Here is a 20,426-nt window from a genome sequence, read left to right as displayed (position 1 = left end):
ACCAGCCTGTCTTAGCCTTGAATGCGTACGTACGATGACGGCGCTGCTGTTCTCAGGCGGCCATTTTCAACATCACCAGAACTCAGCCGAGCGCACATCGCAAGCATAGAAGCCGTCATCAGTCCTCCATTTCTGAACACCTCCAGCGAGTCGATTTCTTCGCAACAGCTTATTGCGTCGTCTACCTTTTTTTCTCCGCTTACTCCTGAACCCAACAGCCAAGATGGCGAACCCTCTCGATACCGATGCTGGCTCCGAACTTTTCAGCTCGTATGAGGCGGAGCTCAAGCTCGTACAGGCCGATCTGGCGCAAAAGCTGGACCAGATCCCCGAACTGAGTGGTGAACCGCGCAAGGCTGCCGTCAGCCAGGCTGAACGCGCCTTGGAAGAGGCAGATGAACTGGTACTGTAACCCGTTGCATATACGCAGAGACAGGTCTAACATTTAATCGCCATCATAGCTTGGTCAAATGCGCCTTGAAAAGCAAAACATCCCAACATCTGCACGAGCCAAAGTCAACCAGCGCTTCCGCAACTACGAATCCGACATCGATACAAACCGCCGAAAGCTTACGGGCCTCGCCACTAACCGAGCGGCCATGTTCGGCTCACGCTACACCGACGAACCATCCGGATCAACGGATATCAATTTGGAACAGCGGCAGCAGTTGCTATCGGGAACTGAAAGACTCGACCGAAGCACACAACGACTTCTTAGCAGCCAGCGGCTCGCCAGCGAGACAGAGGCTATCGGAGCTGAAACGTTGGCCGATTTGCACAGGCAGGGCGAGACTATTCGTCATACGCACGACACTCTTTTGGACAGCGAAGGTTATGTCGATCGCAGTGTCAAGACCTTGAGAGGGATGGCTCGGAGGTAACGTAATCCAACACCAGCAGTGTCGAAGCACAGAATATTGATGATGAACAGCATGGCTACGAACCGAGTGATTACAATTTCCATCATCACTATCCTGGTGCTTTTGATCATTGCTGTGATTTTCAGCAAGTTTCGATGAAAGCCAGGGTTTTGCTTGGAGTTATGTCGGCGATTCGGAGTTAATTCAACTGGACTTTTTGCGTGCTTCTTTTCTTCTTCTTTCTTTCGCAACATACAGACTTGCACATATAAATGAACCTTGGCACAGACAGCAGGGGCTATAATAGCAGCAGCTCGAATAGAGAAGGCAATAGTGTTGACGGCCCCTTTGAAAGCATGCACTAGTAGAGTGCATTATTTACAGCTATTGTGTTTACCTTTCCTTTATCTCATACAGGCAAAATAGAAGTGTATTGAGTAACCAAAGTGTTTCCTCTATCAATAACGAAACTCGGGTGACAATAAGCAGAAGCTTCGGGAATGTAAATGTTCCTCCTACTACAGCAGCAGTGCGGAGTACATAGGTACAGATTTACGGGTGGTTGGGCAACGGGGTGTGGGGTAATTCAGTGTCTCAACTCCATGGCCGAGTTTCTTCCAATAAAAACCCGGTGTTGACCCAGACGCTTACGCGAGGGTTCCTCACGAGAGCTCAGACTTTGTCCAACCGTTTTTATTAGCCTCACAAAACTTTCTTCCTCGCACAAACCACTCCAACCTCTCCGCATCCTCCACCTTCCTTACCTCCCAACACTCTCTTCCCTTTCTTCTTCTATTCTTCAATTTTTCTCTTCTCTATTCACAGTGCATATACGCACTTGATCTCTCTTCTTTGAACCCCTCTATTTAAAGCTCGCTACGTGGTCGACGTGGCCTCACGGCCCACCATGTCTGAATTCCTTGGGTATGCGCGAATGGCCTCAACTTACGTACCGTGTCCCTCAGGCTAACAAGCGAGCTTCCAGATCCCGTATCTCCCTCATCTCCAAGAGCGATATTCGGTGAGAATCTATGCTCCTGATTCACCAAGACGGTCACTGACCTCTAGTGGAGCTACGTGGGGACTTTGCACGAGATCAATTCGGACGAGTCGACAGTGTCTCTCGAGAATGTCCGCTCATTCGGCACAGAGGGTCGCAGGGGCAGGCCTGAAGAGGAGATAGCACCATCAGACCAAGTCTATGAGTACATCGTTTTCCGCGGAAGCGATGTCAAAGATTTGCGAATTGAGGAGCACCCCGCTATCAAGGAGAATAAGCCTCCTGTCATGCCTGACGACCCTGCCATTGTCGGAGTAAGTAATGTCTCTTTCTATTTCTGCCTATATCTTTATACCCTTTCATGATGAATTATTGCGGATGTAAACTTTTTGTCACGTCGGAAAGCGCAAAACCATGTCGAGATTTCCGTTGCCTTCCTTCTGATTGTAAAGGATCATACTCACTGTTTTCCTGAAAATCGTACTTTGAGAGCTTTGTGCTAACAAATCGATGCAAAGGCCCGAGCTCGTCCTGGAGCGCAAGGACCAAGCCAAAACGCTCCTGCTGGAGCTCCCCCCGGAGCCCCCGGCTTTCCACAACACCAGTATCCTCCCAACCAGTTCTACGGTGGCCCTCCGCCTCCGGGCTCTTGGGGACGAGGTGGACCCGGCCCTATGGCTGGACCAGGTTTTGGCAACGCACCATTCCCTCCGGGACCTCCACCCCCAGGCTGGTACCCTCCTCCAGGCCAAGGCTTCCCGCCTGGACCTGGTGGTCCAGGTCCATGGGGCAACGCACCGTTTCCTCCGGGACCCGGTGGTCCCCCGGGCTCTGAAGCTCCTCAAGGTCAGCGGGCTGCACCTGAGCTCTCCGCCACCCAAGAGTCAAAGCCTCCTGTTGGACCAGGTGCAGACAAGTCGAAGGGAGCTCCCCAAACAGAACCCAAATCTCATGCTCAAGCAGCGAGACAGCCCTCCAACGCGCCTGCTCCTCCAGTCGAGTCCAAACCGTCGGTGGAAGAGGTTAAGGCAGTTGCTACAACACTGGCATCGAACGGAGCTGCAAAGGCAACCGATGCGTCCAAGGCTATCCCGACTGGTCCCAAATCGAACCGTGTCCAGCCAGTTTTGCCTCTCACCGGACCTGCATCCAAGCCTTTCAACCCCCCCTTTGCGGCAGAAAAAGCTTCCCAGGCAGCTCCTCAGTCTGCAGCTGCTGGGCCAAGTAGTGTACAAGATGCTACGAGTGCAGCTAGAGCAGCTGTGGCGCTGGCGATGGCACAACTGAGCAACACTGGCGGGAATGCTATGGATAACCTGACCACCAAGGTCCAAGAGATGCGAGTCAACGCCATTAGAGGCGGCAGCGCAAATCGTGGCCGTGGACGAGGTGGCCGCCCAGCCAAGGTGGAGGTTCCCGACGCAGACTTCGATTTTGCTCAGTCAAACGCCAAGTTTAACAAGGAAGACTTTGTTAAGGAAGCTGTTGGGGGCTCTCCGTCGAACGAGGCTCCCGCCGCGTCTGCAACAGAAGGCTCAGAGACCCAAGATGGCACCACTCCTGTGGCATACAACAAGTCGACGTCGTTTTTCGACAACATCTCCAGCGAAGCGAAGGAGAGAGCCGAAAACAATGGCCAAAAACCTGGCGGACGCGAGTGGCGCGGCGAGGAGCAGCGCAGAAACATTGAGACGTTTGGCCAAGGAAGCGTCGACGGTGGATACCGAAACTACCGTGGTCGTGGTCGCGGACGCGGAACTAGAGGAGGCGGTCGCGGCTTCAGCCGTGGTGGACGAGGAGGTCCTCGTCCCCAGTATCAGTCAACTGCCGCTGGCCAGTAGTATGGCAATTCCGAATAGGTTCAAAGGCTACAACCCCCGAGAACAATTCACCATACAAGTCTCTGGAATGAGACTACATAACGACGTCAACTACGAATGAGCTCATGGTGCGACTTTGAGCTCGCATTCTCCCAATATTCCTCTTAATTCACTTGCACCAATGTACCAAAATTCTTCAATGTTTGCCTCTTCTAAGCTACTTTACAGTAGCCGCGAAGACTTATACTATTCATGTTTGATTTGCTTTCAGCTCAGGATAGGAGCTACGGTTTGCACTGGTCACGGAACTCGACGACGATGCCGGAGTTCGGTTTGCGTTTCAAGGGGGGCACAGGCATTGCATTCCATGAATCATGAGGGGACATGATGAATGAAAAAAAATTCTTTTCGACCCGGAGTAGGGGGGGCGCTTAGGAATAAGCCGGAGTCTTTCACTGAACAATGAGGCTAGGGATAAGCATGCGAATATATAATGAACCTGTATTACCTTCTATATGAAGCACGGGGGTCTGGTTAAATAATCAGACAAAATGAAGTTTAATGAGTTAGTACCTCGTAGTGGGCAAGCAACTTTCCAGCCCGCTACCAAGAAAATGAAAGAGGATTAATTCCCCATTCCCAAGTGCCAAGATGAGAATTACTCAGTAGATGTGGTGGTACATTTGAAAGCAACAAGGCCAGGACAAACCCATAGTGAGATGAGTGGCAAACTTAAGTAGAGGCAGCTGTCATAGCGAAAATTGGAGTCTGTGAAAATAGAGCGTAAAAGCAACTGGCCAAACGGAGCAAGTGGGTTCTGCCGCTCAGCCCCGCTAGGTTCAAGGCGGCGTGACGCATATCAACGAACCCTACGTCCAGTTGCCTGCGCAACTAACCTGAACCATTTCAATATCCTCTGACGTTTGGCCAAACGATACGGAAGCCATCACAGCATTTGGAAAAGTATAAGTTTCACCAGCCTTGCTGGATTTTGTATTATAAATACCTCTCATTTCACTTTTTTTCTTTTGGCATATTTTCTTCTTCTCTGTATTTTGGATTTACGTTACCCTATTCTTCCCAGAGCACAATTCAGAAATGTCGACAAGACAGCTTCGGAAGCTGCAGAAGCAGAGGGAACTGGAAGCAAAGACTATCCAAGAACCCGAAGGCATCGATGACGATGCAGATGATGACGAGATTGCTCCTGTAGTGGCAAAACCTCGGGCGAATTTGTTTGCTGCACTTGGGGGAGAGGATGAGGATGAGGATGAAGGCGATGACAATGCTCACGAGGACCCTGAGCAAGCATCAGCACCAGAGCCTCAGGTCGAAGAACCTGCCGCTGCAGCTACTGGTCGGAAAAACAAGAAGAAGAAGAAGAAGGGCAAGACCAAGAAAGCTGCTCCAGTCCAGGAAGCCGAGCAAAGCGAGGATGATGAAATCGACAGAGCCATCAAGGAATTGAAGATTGAGCAGAACCCTCAGGCAGGATCCGTCACCAGCAATGCGACTACATCCCAAGGACTTTTCAAGATTAACCTCTACAATCTCAAGGCCATAAATGAGATGCGAAACCTGTTCGGTAGAGACACGATTGAGTCGGCAAACGCAGAAGAAGAGGAGCAGCGTCGTGGGGCACGCCATGGAATCATGCAGCAACAGGTGGACTTGGAGACCTTCCTGAGAGGACCGCCAAATGCTCGCAAGCTCCCTGAAGTGTCTAGAAGACGCAACATCTTCATTCAGGGGAGAGAGCACTGGCCAATGAGTACCACGGGGGGTCTGACCTTGAAAGAGCTCGGCAAGACGGCCGATGGAGTCGAGTATACTTATGCCCACGCCCCGGAATACGATGAAATCCAGGCTTTGTTTTTTGCACAGGTGCAGATGGGAGATCCAATGAGAATGGTGCATCTTCTCACCCAATTTCGTAAGAAAAGCAATAACCCCATTGTTTGGTAACCCATGCTCACATATATGGACAGCCTATCACGTCTCAACGCTGCTGCAAGTGAGCAGTGTGGCAAAGCAAGATCAGAACATGGCACTTGCTGCAGAGCTGTGTGAGCGCGCCTTATTTAGCTTCGGCCGAGTAGCCCCCTCGTCCTTCAAACAGAGTCTGGAACTAGGCATGGCTCGCATGGACTTTAGGAGGCCAGAGAACCGCCAGTTTTGGCTAGCAGGGTACCACTACATCAAGAGCCTTGTAAGAAAAGGTACCTATAGGACGGCACTGGAGTGGGCGAAGCTTTTCTACTCTCTAGACCGTAGTGATCCTTATGCGATGAGACACTTGATTCATTTCCTAGCCATCAGAGCGCACGAATCGAAGTGGCTTCTCGACTTCTTAAATCAGCTGGAAACGGAAGGCGGCCGAGACGATACGGTCTATATCCTGCAGAGCCGGGTCTTGGCGATGCTACAAATAGGCGACGAACAGCAGGCAAGGCAGTATCTCATCGAAGGGATGCAGCGAGTACCATGGCTATACTGCGCGCTGTTCCAAGCTCTGAATGTCGACACCCCGCCGTCTGTCTGGGGCATCAGTTGTGAGACAGAGACCACCGAGTTCTGGGTGAAACTGTACCTGTACCAATCCAAAGATTTGTGGAACAACCCGCAGGCAACACGACTTTTACTAGATGTGGCCAAGAGCATCGACCGGGTGGACGCAAAGTCTCTACCAAAGGACGAGCATCCGATTGATCTGGGCGTGGCTCGAATGGCCTACATTGATGGGCAGACGTCTCTCCTAGCGCTGGTGCCGCGGGGCATGCTGGAACAGCAACCCAACTACGAATTCGATCCCCTGCCGCCGGCAGAGAAAGATAACATCTTCACTGGGGAAGGATGCAGGCTCCCTTGGCGCGAGCAGCGGCAGACCCCAGCGCGCCTCGGCGGCATCATTGCCCAGATGGAAGAGCTTCTCGCGCGGCGGGGGCCTCCACCTCAAGAAGACGAGGACGCACTCATGGAGCAGCTTCGCGACGGAGCGTTTTTTGGTGCGAATGGCGAGGCTGAGGACGGCGATGACGTAGCCGAGGTGCCGGTGAGCAGCGAAGATCGGGGGATGGTGGCCGCGCTCATCCAGATGCTCGGATTTGGGGGTGCCAGGGAGGCTGACGCAGCAGATACGAGGGAAGGCGAGGCATCTAGAGATAACGATGACGATGTGCATCCTGATGAAGACGGTGGCTCGGGGACTACAGACCTTCCAGGGTCATGGCCAGCCGAAGAAGGTCGGCGGGAATAATGGGCGGCGAATCTTTGAGGCCCTTGATGGACATTCGGTGTAATTCATTCTCGTAGGCGGTATGTGCATATGTATGTAGTATCGCTGTGCGGCCCGCGATTACTGCGTCTATCTCATTTAGTATTTGGAAGAATAGGCCCAGATTGACAGGGGGTGAGGATGGCATGTTGGATAGCAATAACTGCCGATGGGATTCCGTCTGCTTCTTGTGCGTATCCCGTGTCCGTGTCCATGTCTGCCTCACTCAAGCAAGTCATTATCATGCCATACACGTGTCTAGAATGTCACTGCAGAGAACCCGGGCATGGCACTAGCAGGATTTGTGGTCGCCGTCCGGGAGAGGAGTAATTATAGAAATGGCGACTATCAAGTTTAATGCAGGTCTATGTATGTACTATGTATGTAAGCCCGTCCTTCTATCAAGTTAATGCTGGTCTATTGTATGTATGTAAGCCTGTCCCTCCTAGCAACATCTGGCTACTAAATGCGAAGAATGGCGGAACGGAAGGCCAGGTCAGGGGCAGTACGTGGACTTGTAAGCACTCGCATCTGCAACTCGTTCAAGGGTGCTGTCATATCATCGGTGACGGAAGGATTACAAAGCGCACGTAGTCTTTGACAACTAGTACTAAGCACTTTTCTTCGGAGAGATTCCTAATCAGCGTTTTACTTGTTTGAGAAGAGCCTCTATATCTCTTCGGAGTTCCGCAACAGTTGGCGTCCTTGTGTGCGTACAATATCTTCACCTGTGCTTATTTAGGCTATGCTGAAGTGCCATGTTGCTTGTTGACAAGGGGGGTTGGCATCATCAGAGAGATAGATAGGGATCAGAGTCTAACTCGCTTGCCGGTTACCAAATCGGAACTCGGAGAAAAAGGACGGAATTTGGTTCCGCGCACCCAGGTCCAATCAAGGGCAGAGAGATGACAGTAAGCACACATTACATACTACAACGGGAGATGGGCTGCGATATTTTCGTGTGTGTTGGGGGTGGCCATGGCATATGGCCTTGCCATAGGGCGAAGCCGTTTCGAGGCGGCAAGACAAAGGCTGAGTGGCTCGGGAGGGGGATCCACCGTCATCACTTTGAATCCGGAATCTATTTATACATTCCGGCCGAAAAAAAAAAGAGGCACTGTGAGTTCCCGGGGGAGGGAAGAAGAAGAAAGGTCAAAGAGCGAGAGAGCTGGTTGTTGCCTCGAAACTTGAAGATGGGGGCGGAAGTGAATGATGGATGGGCTACTGTACACACAGATACGAAACGAAGGAGGGTAGAATCTAGAAAGGGAAAAGGAAAAGAGAAAAAACAACAACGGCTTGTACTAATCAGGGTTTGGGCAAGTATCTCGGCCGATTGCCCGTTTTTTACTCTTCTTGTTAAAACAGATGCCTGCAACTCCGAAGAGTCGGCAATGCGAGTGTATCCCGTGCGGCATGCCATCTTTAGCGAACAGGGGGAAATGGACAGAAAAGAGACTAACAAACACCGGAGCAACGACGCACGCCAGCCAAAAGGGCACATAATAAAATGATGCTTACCGTGGCTTGAAACGTGCCGCGTCCCTCACTCAGCCGTCACCGGGCCATTGAAGGAGGTTGCACGGCTAAACCGCCATCTTGAGGGCTCAAGGCCAAGGCGAGCTGCAAGACAGACAGAAAAAAAGATGAAGGGGAGGGGGTGGGCTGTGTGTGTGAACAAAGGGGGAAGCCATTGCCGCGGCACAGGAGGGAGGTGGACGGTGGACGGGGGGGACTTTTGATCCAATGTCCAATGGACGGGTTGTTGACTCGCTGTTAGAGAGTAAACAGCGAGGAGCGAGAGAAGAAAAGAGAGATAATTCCCGTGGCTGCGTTCTTGTGCATTCGGGCCCTCTTTTGAAAGCACGGAGCACGAACGGGCATATACGCGTAAAAACAGCACGACGGAATTGGGCTGTTATACGAGTGGCCTGGCAAAATGTCAACGAAAAAGGGCATTTGATCCATTGATCCATTTGATCCATTGAATTGATTGCACAGTGCAGGCGGCCATCGGGCATGTACTGTGCCCGTCGCTGGACGTTAGTGGCATCGACGATCCCAAGGCTACTGGTGCAGGGCCTTGCATACATTTACGGAGCGGCCAATAGCGGTAACAGGAGATGCGATTTGTCCGGCCCCGGGGGTCGCAGCTCTCGGCCGGGACGAGCGAACTACTGCTGAGGGATGGGCTAAAGGTAGCACTAAAAAGCGATGGGAGGAGCCAAAACGAAAAAGGCGGAAAACTCCATTCGAGGTGCTGCTCCGGCTAGGGGGTTCGGGCCCAACGCAGGGGACGTCTATTGGGTGGTTGGCCGCCCAGAACCGGAGCTTTCGCCCGTGTATACGGCCGAAATAGCGTCCCAGGTAGCCACCAGTGCTGAAAGGGTCCCTGGAAGCGGTTTGACGCCTGTGGGGGGAGACGAGACGTGATGGAGAATGAGTTGCGAGCATGGGATGCGGCGTGGATCCCTTTCTTTTTTTTCTTTTGGTTCTTTTTTCCTTCTTCCATCATGCCCAGTCTGGCGCAATGCTCCGGTCCTGCACGGTCTGCAGGCACGGGGCGCGTTGCCCAATTCCACCACCGGAGGTAGGTCCCACGATGTGACATGACCATCCATGGCTTGTAGGAGTGCGGCTGCAAAGGCGCTGAAGAAAATGCAAGCCAGGGGGGAATGGAAGATGGCCGGAGCGCGCTAATTGCCTGTTTGACTGACGGCATTGACTCGATCTGGACAATATCACGTATGATTGATGCGATGCTTTGGGGCCAGTGGAAGCGGTGCTGACGGGGGATGATGCGTTGGAGATAATTATAGAGTAGAGTTTCAGCTTGTCGCTGCCGCTTTGATGCTAGCGGGTGATACGCTACCAGTACGCCAAACGGAACGGGCTTGATTGCTGGGGGAGCAGCAGAAATGTCCCGTCTACCTGGAGCCAGCGCGTTAGCTGCATGTGCAATGTAATGTACCTTGCCGCGTTTTTTTGCAATGCAGCTACGGAGTTGACCAAATTGTTTAGCCCGTACGGAGCTGGAGCCTTTGGGGGATCAGAGCTGGAGCCCGGAGGCCTGATGTTTCAAGAAGGACAATAAATTCCATGGTTTGTGTGTGAGTGCCTCGATACAGAAGAGCCAGATCAGACAAACATCCCTCAGCGAGAGGATGCAAAGTGAATTGTCCGTCTGTCTGCTGTACGAGTTACAACGACGTCGTTGAATCGCAAACCCGTGTCCCGTCACGTGGCGGCCAGCTCCGGGGATCCTGACTGACTGATGCTGATCCTGGGCCACCGTCTGATGATCGGGTCTTGTCCAAGTCCAATCCAGATTCAACCAACGTTCCGACTCCTTACTTACTGCTACAGCCTACTGCTACCTTAACTTTGTGCCCGGTCAAACTATTCTGCCTTTTCGCGGGCTGGGGGGCCCCCCACCTTTTCGACAGCGCTACAGGGACATGGTTCGGCCGAGCCAAAAGCCTCGCTAAAGGTCCATTCACACTTCCGCAAGCTAGGCTTCAAACTAGTTTCCCAGCTCTGCTGGCATGTGCTGGTGCTGGCGTCTAGGCCGGGAAAAAATAGAGGGAAAATTAAGAGAAAATTTAAGCAAGCCACGGAGTACTCCGGCGTCCTGGCATGGGGGCCCAGTTTCGAGCCAAGCAACCGCCGATCACTACCTCACCATCGCCGACGCAAGGACGGCGAGACTTACTTTACTTTGCGAGTCAAACTCGAAGCTGTGACGACGACGCATCATCAGCTTCGGAGCTTTCCGCTGCATTGGCTGAAGTTGGACTTGCGTCTCTTTTTCTCCGTCTGACGACAAAGCAGAGATAGGGAAAGCTGGAGAGCTTTCTTTGGTGTATGAGAGATTGGTGTCTGAGCAGCAAGAGAGAGAGAGAGAGAGAGAGAGAGAGAGAGAGAGAGGCTCAACCAAAGACAAACCGTCACAAGAGACAAAAGTCACAGACGAATAGCTCTCTCTTCAAGCCACTTCCTACAATCACACCCCCCCTTCTCCGTCGTCCTCGTCTCTCCTCCAATCCCTATACCACTCCTCTGCAGTCCTTTGCGTCTCCTGCCTCCTTGTGTTGCCGTTTCCTGTCCGTTATGCTTGGCGTTGGCGTGCTGCCGTTAGATAAGCGACTTGTATGCGTGCCGTCTCCTTGACATCACAAAAGCACATACTATTTCAAAAGTCGACCCTCTCTCCCCCTTCTCCGATCGGCCGAATCACTCGGCCGCCCAGCCATCTCGCATATCCCATCTCTTGCCCCATCTTGCCCATCGGATGGCCTCAATGCATACGTATCCTTCCATCACCGAGCCGGGAGTGGCTCAGTCGCCAGCCATGGGCGTCGATGCCTCCAACCCCAGCGAAGGGGCAAGTCCCTACGACACTTCCTCAATGTCTCAGCAGCCTTCGCCGCACCAGCATCACTTGGGCGCGTCACATTCGCAGTCACAGCTGCAGTCGCAGTCGCAGCAGGCGCAGCAGTCGCAACAGCAACATCAACCACAACCGCAGCAGCAACCACAGCGCAGCGTCAAGCGCCCAAGGCCCGTCAAGTCGTGTACCGAGTGTCGGAAGCGCAAGCTGCGATGCGATCGCCTCTGTCCTTGCTCGCAGTGCCAAAAGTCGAGCCGTCCCTGCAAGTACGCGCCCGACCAGGACTCGGCCAACCTGTCCGAAGGCTCGGACGCAGAGGCAGCTGAGCCGGGCCGGCCAGCCAAGCGCAACTACTCGCACAGCACTCTGCCCGGGCTGGGCAGCACGTACAGCGATGCTGGCGCCGCCAGACCGAACAAGGCGGGCGATTCTACCAGCCTGCCGTTGCTCGAGGAGCTCTCCATACGCATGGAGCGGCTGGAGAAGCAGGTCCTCGTGCGAAGCCCCAGCAGGGCCGAGCTCGGCGGCGGCAGGATCGTCGCCGCACCACCAGAGACAATACGGGGACTGACAGTGAAGCGCGGGGCCTTGCGAACCCGGTATTTCGGGCAGAATGACCCCCGGGTGCTGTTGAATCTGGTAAGTCGGGATCAGTCGTGTGTCGGAGGGGCAAGTTTTGCTTTCGATTCTTTTGATATTGGGCCAACAACAAGCTGACTCTCAACGCTCCCCCGTGTTCTAGTTTGACGATGCAAAGGCATATGTGGCACACAACTTCCAGCGGGAGCCCTTCACCAGCTTTGAAGCCCTGCATAAGCATCTGCGAGGCGAATTGACAAAGTCGTTGACCCCCATCACCGTCTTTGTGGATTCTATGATGCCCATACACAAGCGAATGACGGACATCTTGCCCAAGAGGGCAGTCTGTGATCGCCTGCTGGCTGCCTATCTCGACACCTCGGAGACCCAGTTTAGAATCCTTCACACTCCAACATTCGTGGAACAGTATAACCAATACTGGCAAGGAAACCCGCAGGCTGAGCATTTCCTGCCACAGATGCTGTCGGTTCTAGCAGTGGCGTCTCGATTCGATACCAAATCAAGGGGATTGGTCCACCAAGAACGCGTAGAGGGCGTGCACATCCCGACTGCTTGCGCGCTGATTCGAATATGGCTGGACAGCCTCAAAGGCAAGCAACTCGTGGAGCTTGCCACGCTGCAAGTCGAGGTGCTGTTGTTACTGGCCAAGAGAATGATTATTCCGCGGGCACAAGACTCGTGGAATCATCTGGGCTTCGTTGTACGCATGGCAATGTCCATGGGACTCCACAGAGATCCTTCGGAATTTGAACCACGGATGACGGTGTTCCACGGCGAGATTCGAAGGAGGCTGTGGTTCACGGTCCTGGACATGGACTTGTACATGTCGATTGCTGCCAACATGCCCTGCCTCACTCGAGATGGCGACTATTCCTGCCGACCGCCGCGAAATCTCAACGACGTCGACCTCTACCCAGAAATGACTGAGCTGCCGCCGTCTCGACCCCTGGACCAAGCAACAGACAGTCAGATTCAGGTCTATACGGTCATGACTCTCCCCACGCGGATGAGAGTGGCGCACATGATTAACCGCATAGACACCATTCGCGACTATCAAGAGGTGCTAGACGTGGGCGGAAAGCTCGACCGCTTCCTCGAGGACATCAACTACATCTTCCCGCGGCATGCAGCCCTCAGCGATGCGCAGAAGAGCAGGCTCTGGAGAAACCGCGTCATTCTCGATATGCACGTGCGGCGGCCTTTGCTGGCTTTGTACCGACCCTTTGCCATGGGAGCCCCTGAAGCTCCAACGCAAATCTCACGGGCCTACCTGCGGTCTTGCATGGTCATTTTGAAATATATAGACGAGGTCGACCCAAATCTGCCTCACTTTCAGGACGTTGCTGAAATGTACGTGCAGATGCTGCGGCGAGACATTGTCCAGGCGTCCCTGAGCGTTTGCTACTTTATCAGGCCGGCCGTTCGGCCTTCTGCTGATACCGTCATGCTCGATCAGCATGGAATACGGTCTTCGCCGGCCCCTGTGGATGATTTCCCGGGGTACATACCGGACGACCTGATGCTGTGGACGCCTGCGCGGCTGATTGGCACCGTGCAGAAGACCATTGATCTCCTAGTTGGGCTTATCCGCGGCAGTGATGTCAAAGACGTTTTGTGCATTGCTGTTGTATTAGAAAGTGTAAGAAAGGCCGATGTTCGAAGCGAAGAGATTACCAACAATTTGTTTGGACTGTTGGATGCTTGCTTGAGGGCCACCAACGTAACGGCGGATAAGCTGCGCAGTTTATACCTCGGCAGCGCGAATGACGCGTACTCACATGGAAGGATGCCTTACGTGCAGCAAGGCTACAGCATGGGAGGCCTTTCGGATCCTACCACAGAACTGGGCGGCTGGATAATGTGGGATGGCTGGGATTAATTCCGATTTTTCTAGTCCGCCCTTTGTGGTTCTGTTCGTCTACTTAATATTCCGTTTATTCTTGTTTATCTGTCTGCTTGTATCCTTTTGTCTTTTCTACGTTTGCCATCTCTTAATCATGGTTATTTCGTCTTCTTCTACGGCTTGAACGAGCGACGAACGTTATGGTCATTGGGTTTCCTCCTCATATATAGAGGCTACTGATTGGCGAGTATTAGCTCTGAGTAACATGGTCGGTCACATTCTGGTTGGTTTCTCATAGGAAAGTGAGAGAGAGAAGGAGATACCCTACGCGCGTTAGTGTTTGGAGCAAGGTGAAGAGGCTTTTTTGTCCTCTTCTTCTTTTGTTTTGTCCTTTTCTTCTTTTCGTTGTATATGTACAATAAAGGGAGGGTGGATATTTATAGGCAAAAAGTATGGCCAACCCGTACCATGAAGTGGATGGCGGGCTCCTGATTAATATATTGCTATTATACCGTTGTTGCTGCTCTATTCTCCATAAAGTGAAAACGTATCTATAACTCGATGGCCGTTAGTTGGTCAACACCGGCGACTTGCCATCCCACTCATTGGACTCTGCTGCCGTGATCAGCCATGCTCCCAAGCTTTCCCTGCTCAGGGTCACGTTCCAGCCACATCCCTGACCATTATCAGGCCACACCTTGACTTTGGCAGCCGGTCCTTCAGTCAATCTCGGCGCTCTCGCAAGTACAAACGGCACACCACTCTCCCGAATCAGCTTATCCGTGTTATCATGATCTTTGACAGCGAACTTCATAGTGCTGTGGCTCAGGACAACGCGAAAAGCCCAGCTTAGATTCTTCCATGACTCACGGGCGCCGAAGATGGAGTTTAGGACGATCTTGGGAGGGTTGGTGAATGGCGTGGCGGCGATTGCGGCGAGGAGGACGCTTGTTGTGGAGGCGAGGAGGTCGGGGGGAGAGTCTGGGGATAAAGGGGCGAAGGGGTTGTCGGAGGTGCGGCGCTGGTTGAGGGTTATGAGGATGGTGGAGGGGAGGGATGGTGTTGAGAGGGCGGTTTGGACGTCTTGTTGGGAGGAGGGGGAGCCTGTATTGACCGATGGGTTAGTTTTTTGCTATCAGAGAGAATGGATTGGTTCCTGGGAGGGGGGTTGTGAACGTACCTTTGATGATGGTGAGGTTTGGGTTTGGGGGGAGAGAGGATGGGTTGCGGGTTAGGACGGTGACGGTGTGGTTGCGGGAGAGGGCGTTGTCGAGGGCGATACGGCCGTTGCGGCCGGTGGCACCAGAGATGAAGATGTGCATGTTGTATTGATATGGGATGTATAAGATATTACTGTTGTTGTTATGTAGAGTGGGAGCATGTATTATATGTGATTGAGATGAGAGGGTCGTGCGGTGCGTGTAAGTGAAACTAAGGCTGCAATTAATAAAGTAAATCTTTGGTTTGAATTTATCTGTCTGAATAGAAGGATGAAGATGGTTATGAGCTTTTACAAAAATTCTACGCAGTCTGGAAATGCTCTTTAAATACGTGTTTCCATCCTTCTGCCATTCGGGCATCTTTGAATCAATCCGTCCACTCGGCCGATATACTTTCATCGGATCCGTGACTCTCGGCCGGTGAGCCGGTGTAATTCCAGTCCACTTCAGCACCGCCGCACTGACAATGCTCGGCCGAGTTCCTTCGAAATCCCAATTTGTAATCCTCTCATCCATTCTGTCTCACGTGCGTAACACCAAGGCTCATTAAAAATCAATCGACGTCCCTTCTTGTCATGACTCTCTTTTTTTTGCCTTTGCCTTTACGTAGCTTACGGGATACCTTCGGATTAAGATTGTGGCGGGCCCCGAAGCTAAACCCATGGACGAAGCAGGCAGTTTGATCGCTCCACCAACACCTCGAAACAGAAACGGGTAATACGGGCTGGACGGCCCGCAGTACCTCGGCATCGTTGCCCCGGATCCCAAGCTTGCCAAGGTACGATCAACGGTGTTTCCCCCGCATTCTGCCACGATGCATACATTCACATGCATATAAACTGCCGATACTTCTCCTTTTACTCCGTATACGCCGATACAAGAGGGGAGATATATATGTACTGCCCTTGGTAGTAGTTTTACGAGTGCTCTGATGGGTTGAAAGAAAAACAACGACACATAAACCACAAAACAGAGGAATATATACACCTACAAAACATCATGGCTCCCAAGCAAAAGTCGCCCGTCTACGTCCTCGGCGTGGGCATGACCAAGTTCATCAAGCCTCGGGGCAAGGTCGACTACACCGAGCTGGGCTACGAGGCCGGCGTCAAGGCGCTGCTGGACGCGCACATCAGCTACGACGACGTGGACCAGGGCATCGCGTGCTACTGCTACGGCGACAGCACCTGCGGGCAGCGCGTCTTTTACCAGTTCGGGCTGACCAAGATCCCCGTGTACAACGTCAACAACAACTGCTCGACGGGCTCTACGGGCTTGGCCATGGGCCGCACGCTCATCGCAAACGGCGCGGCCGACTGCGTCATGGTGGTGGGCTTCGAGAAGATGAACCCGGGCAGCCTGCAGAGCTTCTGGAAGGACCGCGAGAACCCGACGGGCACGACGGTCAAGATGATGGCCGAGACGAGGGGCGTGACGAATGCTCCGGGCGCGGCGCAGATGTTTGGCAATGCTGGGAGGGAGTACATGGAGAAGTACGGCGCCACGGCGGAGGATTTCGCGGAGATTGCGCGCGTCAATCATGCTCACTCGCCGAATAACCCGTACTCGCAGTTCCAGCAGGTGTACACGCTGGAGGAGGTGCTCAAGTCGCCCACCATCCACGATCCGCTGACCAAGCTGCAGTGCTGCCCTACTTCGGACGGCGGTGCGGCAGCTATCCTAGTGTCGGAGGAGTTTCTCGACCAGCGACCGCATCTCAAGGCGCAGGCCGTGGAGATTGCCGGGCAGTGTCTAGCTACGGATGGTGCGAGCGTCTTCTCTCGCAGTGCGATTGACCTGATGGGCTACGAGATGACGCAGCACGCGGTCAAGACGGCGACGGGCGAGGCGGGCATCTCGCCGCGGGACGTGCAAGTCGTGGAGCTGCACGACTGCTTCAGCGCAAACGAGATGGTGGCCATTGACGCCCTCGGGCTGAGCGACAAGGGCAAGGCGCACGAGCTGGTGCGCAAGGGCGACATCACGTACGGCGGAAAGTATCTCGTCAACCCGTCCGGAGGGCTCATCTCAAAGGGCCACCCGCTGGGCGCCACGGGCATCGCGCAGTGCGCCGAGCTGGTCTGGCACCTGCGCGGGTGGGCGAACAACCGGAACGTCCCCAACACGCGATACTGCCTGCAACATAACCTTGGCCTGGGCGGCGCCGTGGTGGTGACTGTGTACCGGCGCGCGGACGGGGGCGTTGCGCCAAAGTTGGACTCGAAGGCGGTTGGGGAGGTGAATGGGCTGGGATACAATCCTGCGGTGGAGGCGAGGGGGTTTACGAAGACGCAGGCGGAGGCGGTGATGAGCAAGAAGGCGAGGAATGATTGGGCGCTGCAGGATACGCTGCAAAAGGTTGAGTCGCGGTTCTAAGGCTTTGATGCTGTCTGTGTCTTGCTATCTTCAATGTTCTCTTGCGTAGAGGAGACGATGTATATGTGAACTGTGACTGACTGTTTGCCGTGTATTAGTGTGTGAATTGTATGTATGACGAGCATCTAGTCTTATGAGTAATGAATGATTTCTGGTCCTTTATGGCACATCCTGAATTATCACTGGGTAGATATGGTGATGACCAACACATAATTGATCCATTGTATGTCTCCGTGTAAGAGCTGAGACTGAGACAGTGACGATACGTCAACGGGACCAAGGCACAAATGACGCAATCCGGCGAAATGGCCTCAAAACGACATGAATCACATCCGAATAAAGGGGCAATTACATAGTTACAAACCAACACATCAATTCGTAATTCATCTGCCCCCCCTTCAACCATCTTTCTCCTATTCTCACCAAATACTTCCACCGTAAGTCAATCCAACGCCGTGAGCAAGTTTCACATCCCCCAAAGCTCCGTCTAGCGGGGCGCTTGTTTCCCCAGGCGGTACCTTGTACCTACGCAAATCTCGCTCACTACACTCAACTTGGTGCGCCAAACACTTAGACTAGCAAGTATACAGTACATGAATTCTAAACCCCCCCTTGGGACGGACAGAGTTACAGCATAGAGCCCTTCTATTTGGTGTGGCGCAATTCCCGCTTCAGTGACGGCAGCCTTTTTTTGGTTCTTTGGCGATGCGCTTTCTCTGATATCCATCTTAGAAGAGCAATTATTAATCGGACCTTTCGTGTCATCTGTCAGCCCCTTCATAAAGAGAAGCTTCGCTCGCACTTCTTCTTCTTCTGCATCACTCCAAACCACAAAGCTATCTACCTCTTTCTTCTTTCGCATTCGTCGCAAAAAAAGCATTTGGCCTTTTTTATCATCGTTCAGATAAGCCAGATTACAAACCACCACCACAAACCACCAGCAAAAATGGCCGACACACACACCTACGAGTTCAACGTCACCATGACCTGCGGCGGCTGCTCCGGCGCCATCGACCGCGTGCTCAAGAAGCTTGACGGTATGCTGCTTTCTCTTTTTTTATTCTTCTTTTCTGTCGGGGACTGACGTGTGTGTGTGTGTTTGCAGGCGTCGAGAGCTACGAGGTTTCCCTCGAGAACCAGAGCGCAAAGGTCGTCACTGCGCTGCCTTACGAGACGGTCCTGACGAAGATTGCCAAGACTGGCAAGAAGATTAACTCTGCGACGGCCGATGGTATTGAGAAGTCGATTGAGATTCCCGCTGCTGCGTAGAGGGAGAGAGCCTGAGACATGATAGGCTGGTAGAGAGACAGGAGAGAGAATAAGGCGGGGGAGAGGACAGCTTTTTTGCTGCTATTATACGTCAAAGATTTGAGCGCTTTGTCTCTTTTTTTATTAATGAAATGAAATCACGAGTCCTTTTATGGAGTTTCAAGACTTCGTATTCTGTGTGAGGGATGCGAGGTTCGCCGAGGTGATATGCGAGTGCGTTGCGATGCGTGTTTGTCCATTTGTGTTCTTTCGGATTTGCTGGAGTATGATGCCTAGGTATTGACTGAGAAAAACGAGTCTGTTCGGTTGAGAGGGACAGATATAAGGGGCATACACATATAGTAGGGAACAAGAACAAGGACAGGAACAGAAAAAGAAACAGGAACAGGACGAGTATATCCTGTGGCAACTCCATGCAAGCACGAAGCCCGCATACTCATTAATCTCGCTGAGAAGGGGAATTTGATGATTTGTAGATCTACTAGAGAGGACCATTGGCTACTACTGGCCATGTGCCTGGCAAAGCACTCGTATACCATCTCCATCCCATCCCGCTGCCCGCCGATGCCAACCAATAATCGCATCCCCAACATCTCCAACGCCCGCCAGCTGAAGATGAAAGATGCTCCATCTACAAGGCACCAGAATTCTAGGCCCATCTCTCCCTTCTCCCCCGCATTCCGCAAATCTGCCCTCCGCAGAGCCGGACCGTCGACGGCCGGAAACCTAGACGCTTCGTTCCCCCCCAGTGCATAAACAACAAAGTCCAGGGTAGTTCCAATAATGCCGTCGGACTTGCGCCCCAACCCGCACTATGCACCCCGGATTATGGAAGAAAAGCTGGGGGGAAAAGGACGAAACAAGCCCCCCTCGTCCATACACAAGGGAAGGATAGAAGAATAGGGAAATAGAGCTAGCAACCAGAGAGGCATAGTGGCCCGGGGAGGCCCTCCCGGGAAGTACAAGTAGGCTGGATTAGATAGAGATCCGTTCGAGCGAAGAGCTTATCAGGTCCCGCATCCATCGGCGGAACGGGGAGACCTGAGGCATTGACGGGTTTTGGGGGCTTGTTTGCTGGGATGTATTGCTGGGAATGGGATTGGAAGGATCTGGTGGCTAGGCAGCTGTCCTTTGTTTGATCTGGATAGGTTGGTTTTTCTGGGGAAGAGGAGGGTGTTTGTGGGGGGTTTGTACGACGGCTTCGGGAGAGTTATACCGAGCTGGCTGGCTTGTCGTGGGATCTGATCTGGGGCTTGGAGCTGGTGAAATGAAGCAAGCCTCTGATCTAATGTTTAGGAGGGTAGCTTGAGTATCTTTGATTGGAATTAAAGCTTGATACTACTATGTAGTTAGCTATTAGTTATCCTGTTCTCACTCATGAGTTGTCTCTGTTTGTATGCTTGTATGTTTGTTTGCTGTATCACATATAGTCTTCCTGTGAGCAATTTACTAGCATCACAACTCCCATCCCCAGAAACCGGTCACAAGGACAAGCATCGAAGCTGCATGGTAAGCAAAACGAAGCCCTGACTCTCTCCCTATCAAAGCCCCATGCCTGCAACGTAAGCCGACATCCATCTCGTCAAACCCCACGCCTATCGTGACACTCGGAGATTCGAGGCCTTGCTCTCCTCCTCCTCTTCCCAACCATCCCCGGATTCCACGGCGCTACTCTGCATCTAGATAGACTTCCCCCCTCCCCTCCCTTCCGCCCTTCGAAACATCGTGGCGTGGAGCCCACTTTTGCCCGTGAGTGCCGCTCAGCATTCTATCT

At 52.8% G+C, this 20,426-nt stretch overlaps 7 protein-coding genes across 7 annotated transcripts; 6 read left to right on the top strand and 1 right to left on the bottom strand.

Annotated features, from left to right (window-relative positions):
* Positions 1-42: 42 nt before the first annotated feature.
* V8C40DRAFT_232068 (v-SNARE protein VTI1) lies at positions 43-1,318 on the top strand. Its single transcript, XM_083213064.1, has 3 exons — positions 43-403; positions 462-877; positions 932-1,318. The coding sequence occupies exons 1-3, from the start codon at positions 224-226 to the stop codon at positions 1,017-1,019; spliced, it is 684 nt and encodes a 227-aa protein (XP_083077530.1). The 5' UTR covers positions 43-223; the 3' UTR covers positions 1,020-1,318.
* Positions 1,319-1,533: 215 nt separating this feature from the next.
* On the top strand, positions 1,534-3,781 carry V8C40DRAFT_90345 (Scd6-like Sm domain-containing protein). Its single transcript, XM_083223582.1, has 4 exons — positions 1,534-1,784; positions 1,846-1,881; positions 1,934-2,174; positions 2,379-3,781. The coding sequence occupies exons 1-4, from the start codon at positions 1,768-1,770 to the stop codon at positions 3,699-3,701; spliced, it is 1,617 nt and encodes a 538-aa protein (XP_083077529.1). The 5' UTR covers positions 1,534-1,767; the 3' UTR covers positions 3,702-3,781.
* Positions 3,782-4,518: 737 nt separating this feature from the next.
* On the top strand, positions 4,519-7,328 carry V8C40DRAFT_232062 (transcriptional repressor TCF25-domain-containing protein). The gene is made up of 2 exons (XM_083213063.1): positions 4,519-5,613; positions 5,669-7,328. The coding sequence occupies exons 1-2, from the start codon at positions 4,779-4,781 to the stop codon at positions 6,934-6,936; spliced, it is 2,103 nt and encodes a 700-aa protein (XP_083077528.1). The 5' UTR covers positions 4,519-4,778; the 3' UTR covers positions 6,937-7,328.
* A 3,690-nt stretch (positions 7,329-11,018) lies between these two features.
* V8C40DRAFT_90321 (transcription factor domain-containing protein) lies at positions 11,019-13,951 on the top strand. Its single transcript, XM_083223581.1, has 2 exons — positions 11,019-12,013; positions 12,087-13,951. The coding sequence occupies exons 1-2, from the start codon at positions 11,246-11,248 to the stop codon at positions 13,821-13,823; spliced, it is 2,505 nt and encodes an 834-aa protein (XP_083077527.1). The 5' UTR covers positions 11,019-11,245; the 3' UTR covers positions 13,824-13,951.
* A 404-nt stretch (positions 13,952-14,355) lies between these two features.
* On the bottom strand, positions 14,356-15,109 carry V8C40DRAFT_261233 (uncharacterized protein; the record flags this gene model as incomplete). Its single annotated transcript, XM_083219239.1, has 2 exons — positions 14,356-14,891; positions 14,968-15,109. 2 exons carry the CDS (start codon positions 15,107-15,109, stop codon positions 14,356-14,358), a joined length of 678 nt encoding a protein of 225 aa, XP_083077526.1.
* Positions 15,110-15,622: 513 nt separating this feature from the next.
* V8C40DRAFT_232058 (thiolase-like protein) lies at positions 15,623-17,550 on the top strand. The gene has a single exon (XM_083213062.1). It carries the CDS (start codon positions 16,007-16,009, stop codon positions 17,381-17,383), a length of 1,377 nt encoding a protein of 458 aa, XP_083077525.1. The 5' UTR covers positions 15,623-16,006; the 3' UTR covers positions 17,384-17,550.
* Positions 17,551-17,785: 235 nt separating this feature from the next.
* V8C40DRAFT_232057 (copper metallochaperone ATX1) lies at positions 17,786-18,808 on the top strand. Its single transcript, XM_083213061.1, has 3 exons — positions 17,786-17,820; positions 18,116-18,420; positions 18,489-18,808. The coding sequence occupies exons 2-3, from the start codon at positions 18,330-18,332 to the stop codon at positions 18,650-18,652; spliced, it is 255 nt and encodes an 84-aa protein (XP_083077524.1). The 5' UTR covers positions 17,786-17,820; positions 18,116-18,329; the 3' UTR covers positions 18,653-18,808.
* The last annotated feature ends 1,618 nt before the right edge of the window (positions 18,809-20,426 follow it).

Source organism: Trichoderma camerunense (assembly GCF_050948025.1).
Source record: "Trichoderma camerunense strain CBS 138272 chromosome Unknown V8C40scaffold_2, whole genome shotgun sequence".
Lineage (NCBI taxonomy): Eukaryota > Fungi > Ascomycota > Sordariomycetes > Hypocreales > Hypocreaceae > Trichoderma > Trichoderma camerunense.
The sequence above is the reverse complement of the archived record's forward strand: the minus strand, read 5'-3'. Positions and strand labels throughout refer to the sequence as shown.

Excerpts from the sequence above, each read along its gene's own strand:
- V8C40DRAFT_232068 (XM_083213064.1), top strand. The coding sequence starts at position 224 with ATGGCGAACCCTCTCGATACCGATGCTGGCTCCGAACTTTTCAGCTCG. Across the intron at positions 404-461 it reads TGGAAGAGGCAGATGAACTG|CTTGGTCAAATGCGCCTTGA; the intron begins GTACTGTAACCC and ends TCGCCATCATAG. Across the intron at positions 878-931 it reads TTGAGAGGGATGGCTCGGAG|CATGGCTACGAACCGAGTGA; the intron begins GTAACGTAATCC and ends GATGATGAACAG.
- V8C40DRAFT_90345 (XM_083223582.1), top strand. Across the intron at positions 1,882-1,933 it reads ATCTCCAAGAGCGATATTCG|CTACGTGGGGACTTTGCACG; the intron begins GTGAGAATCTAT and ends CCTCTAGTGGAG. Across the intron at positions 2,175-2,378 it reads ACGACCCTGCCATTGTCGGA|GCCCGAGCTCGTCCTGGAGC; the intron begins GTAAGTAATGTC and ends ATCGATGCAAAG.
- V8C40DRAFT_90321 (XM_083223581.1), top strand. The coding sequence starts at position 11,246 with ATGGCCTCAATGCATACGTATCCTTCCATCACCGAGCCGGGAGTGGCT. Across the intron at positions 12,014-12,086 it reads ATCAGTCGTGTGTCGGAGGG|TTTGACGATGCAAAGGCATA; the intron begins GCAAGTTTTGCT and ends CCCGTGTTCTAG.
- V8C40DRAFT_232058 (XM_083213062.1), top strand. The coding sequence starts at position 16,007 with ATGGCTCCCAAGCAAAAGTCGCCCGTCTACGTCCTCGGCGTGGGCATG.
- V8C40DRAFT_232062 (XM_083213063.1), top strand. The coding sequence starts at position 4,779 with ATGTCGACAAGACAGCTTCGGAAGCTGCAGAAGCAGAGGGAACTGGAA. Across the intron at positions 5,614-5,668 it reads GCATCTTCTCACCCAATTTC|CCTATCACGTCTCAACGCTG; the intron begins GTAAGAAAAGCA and ends ATATATGGACAG.
- V8C40DRAFT_232057 (XM_083213061.1), top strand. The coding sequence starts at position 18,330 with ATGGCCGACACACACACCTACGAGTTCAACGTCACCATGACCTGCGGC. Across the intron at positions 18,421-18,488 it reads CGTGCTCAAGAAGCTTGACG|GCGTCGAGAGCTACGAGGTT; the intron begins GTATGCTGCTTT and ends GTGTGTTTGCAG.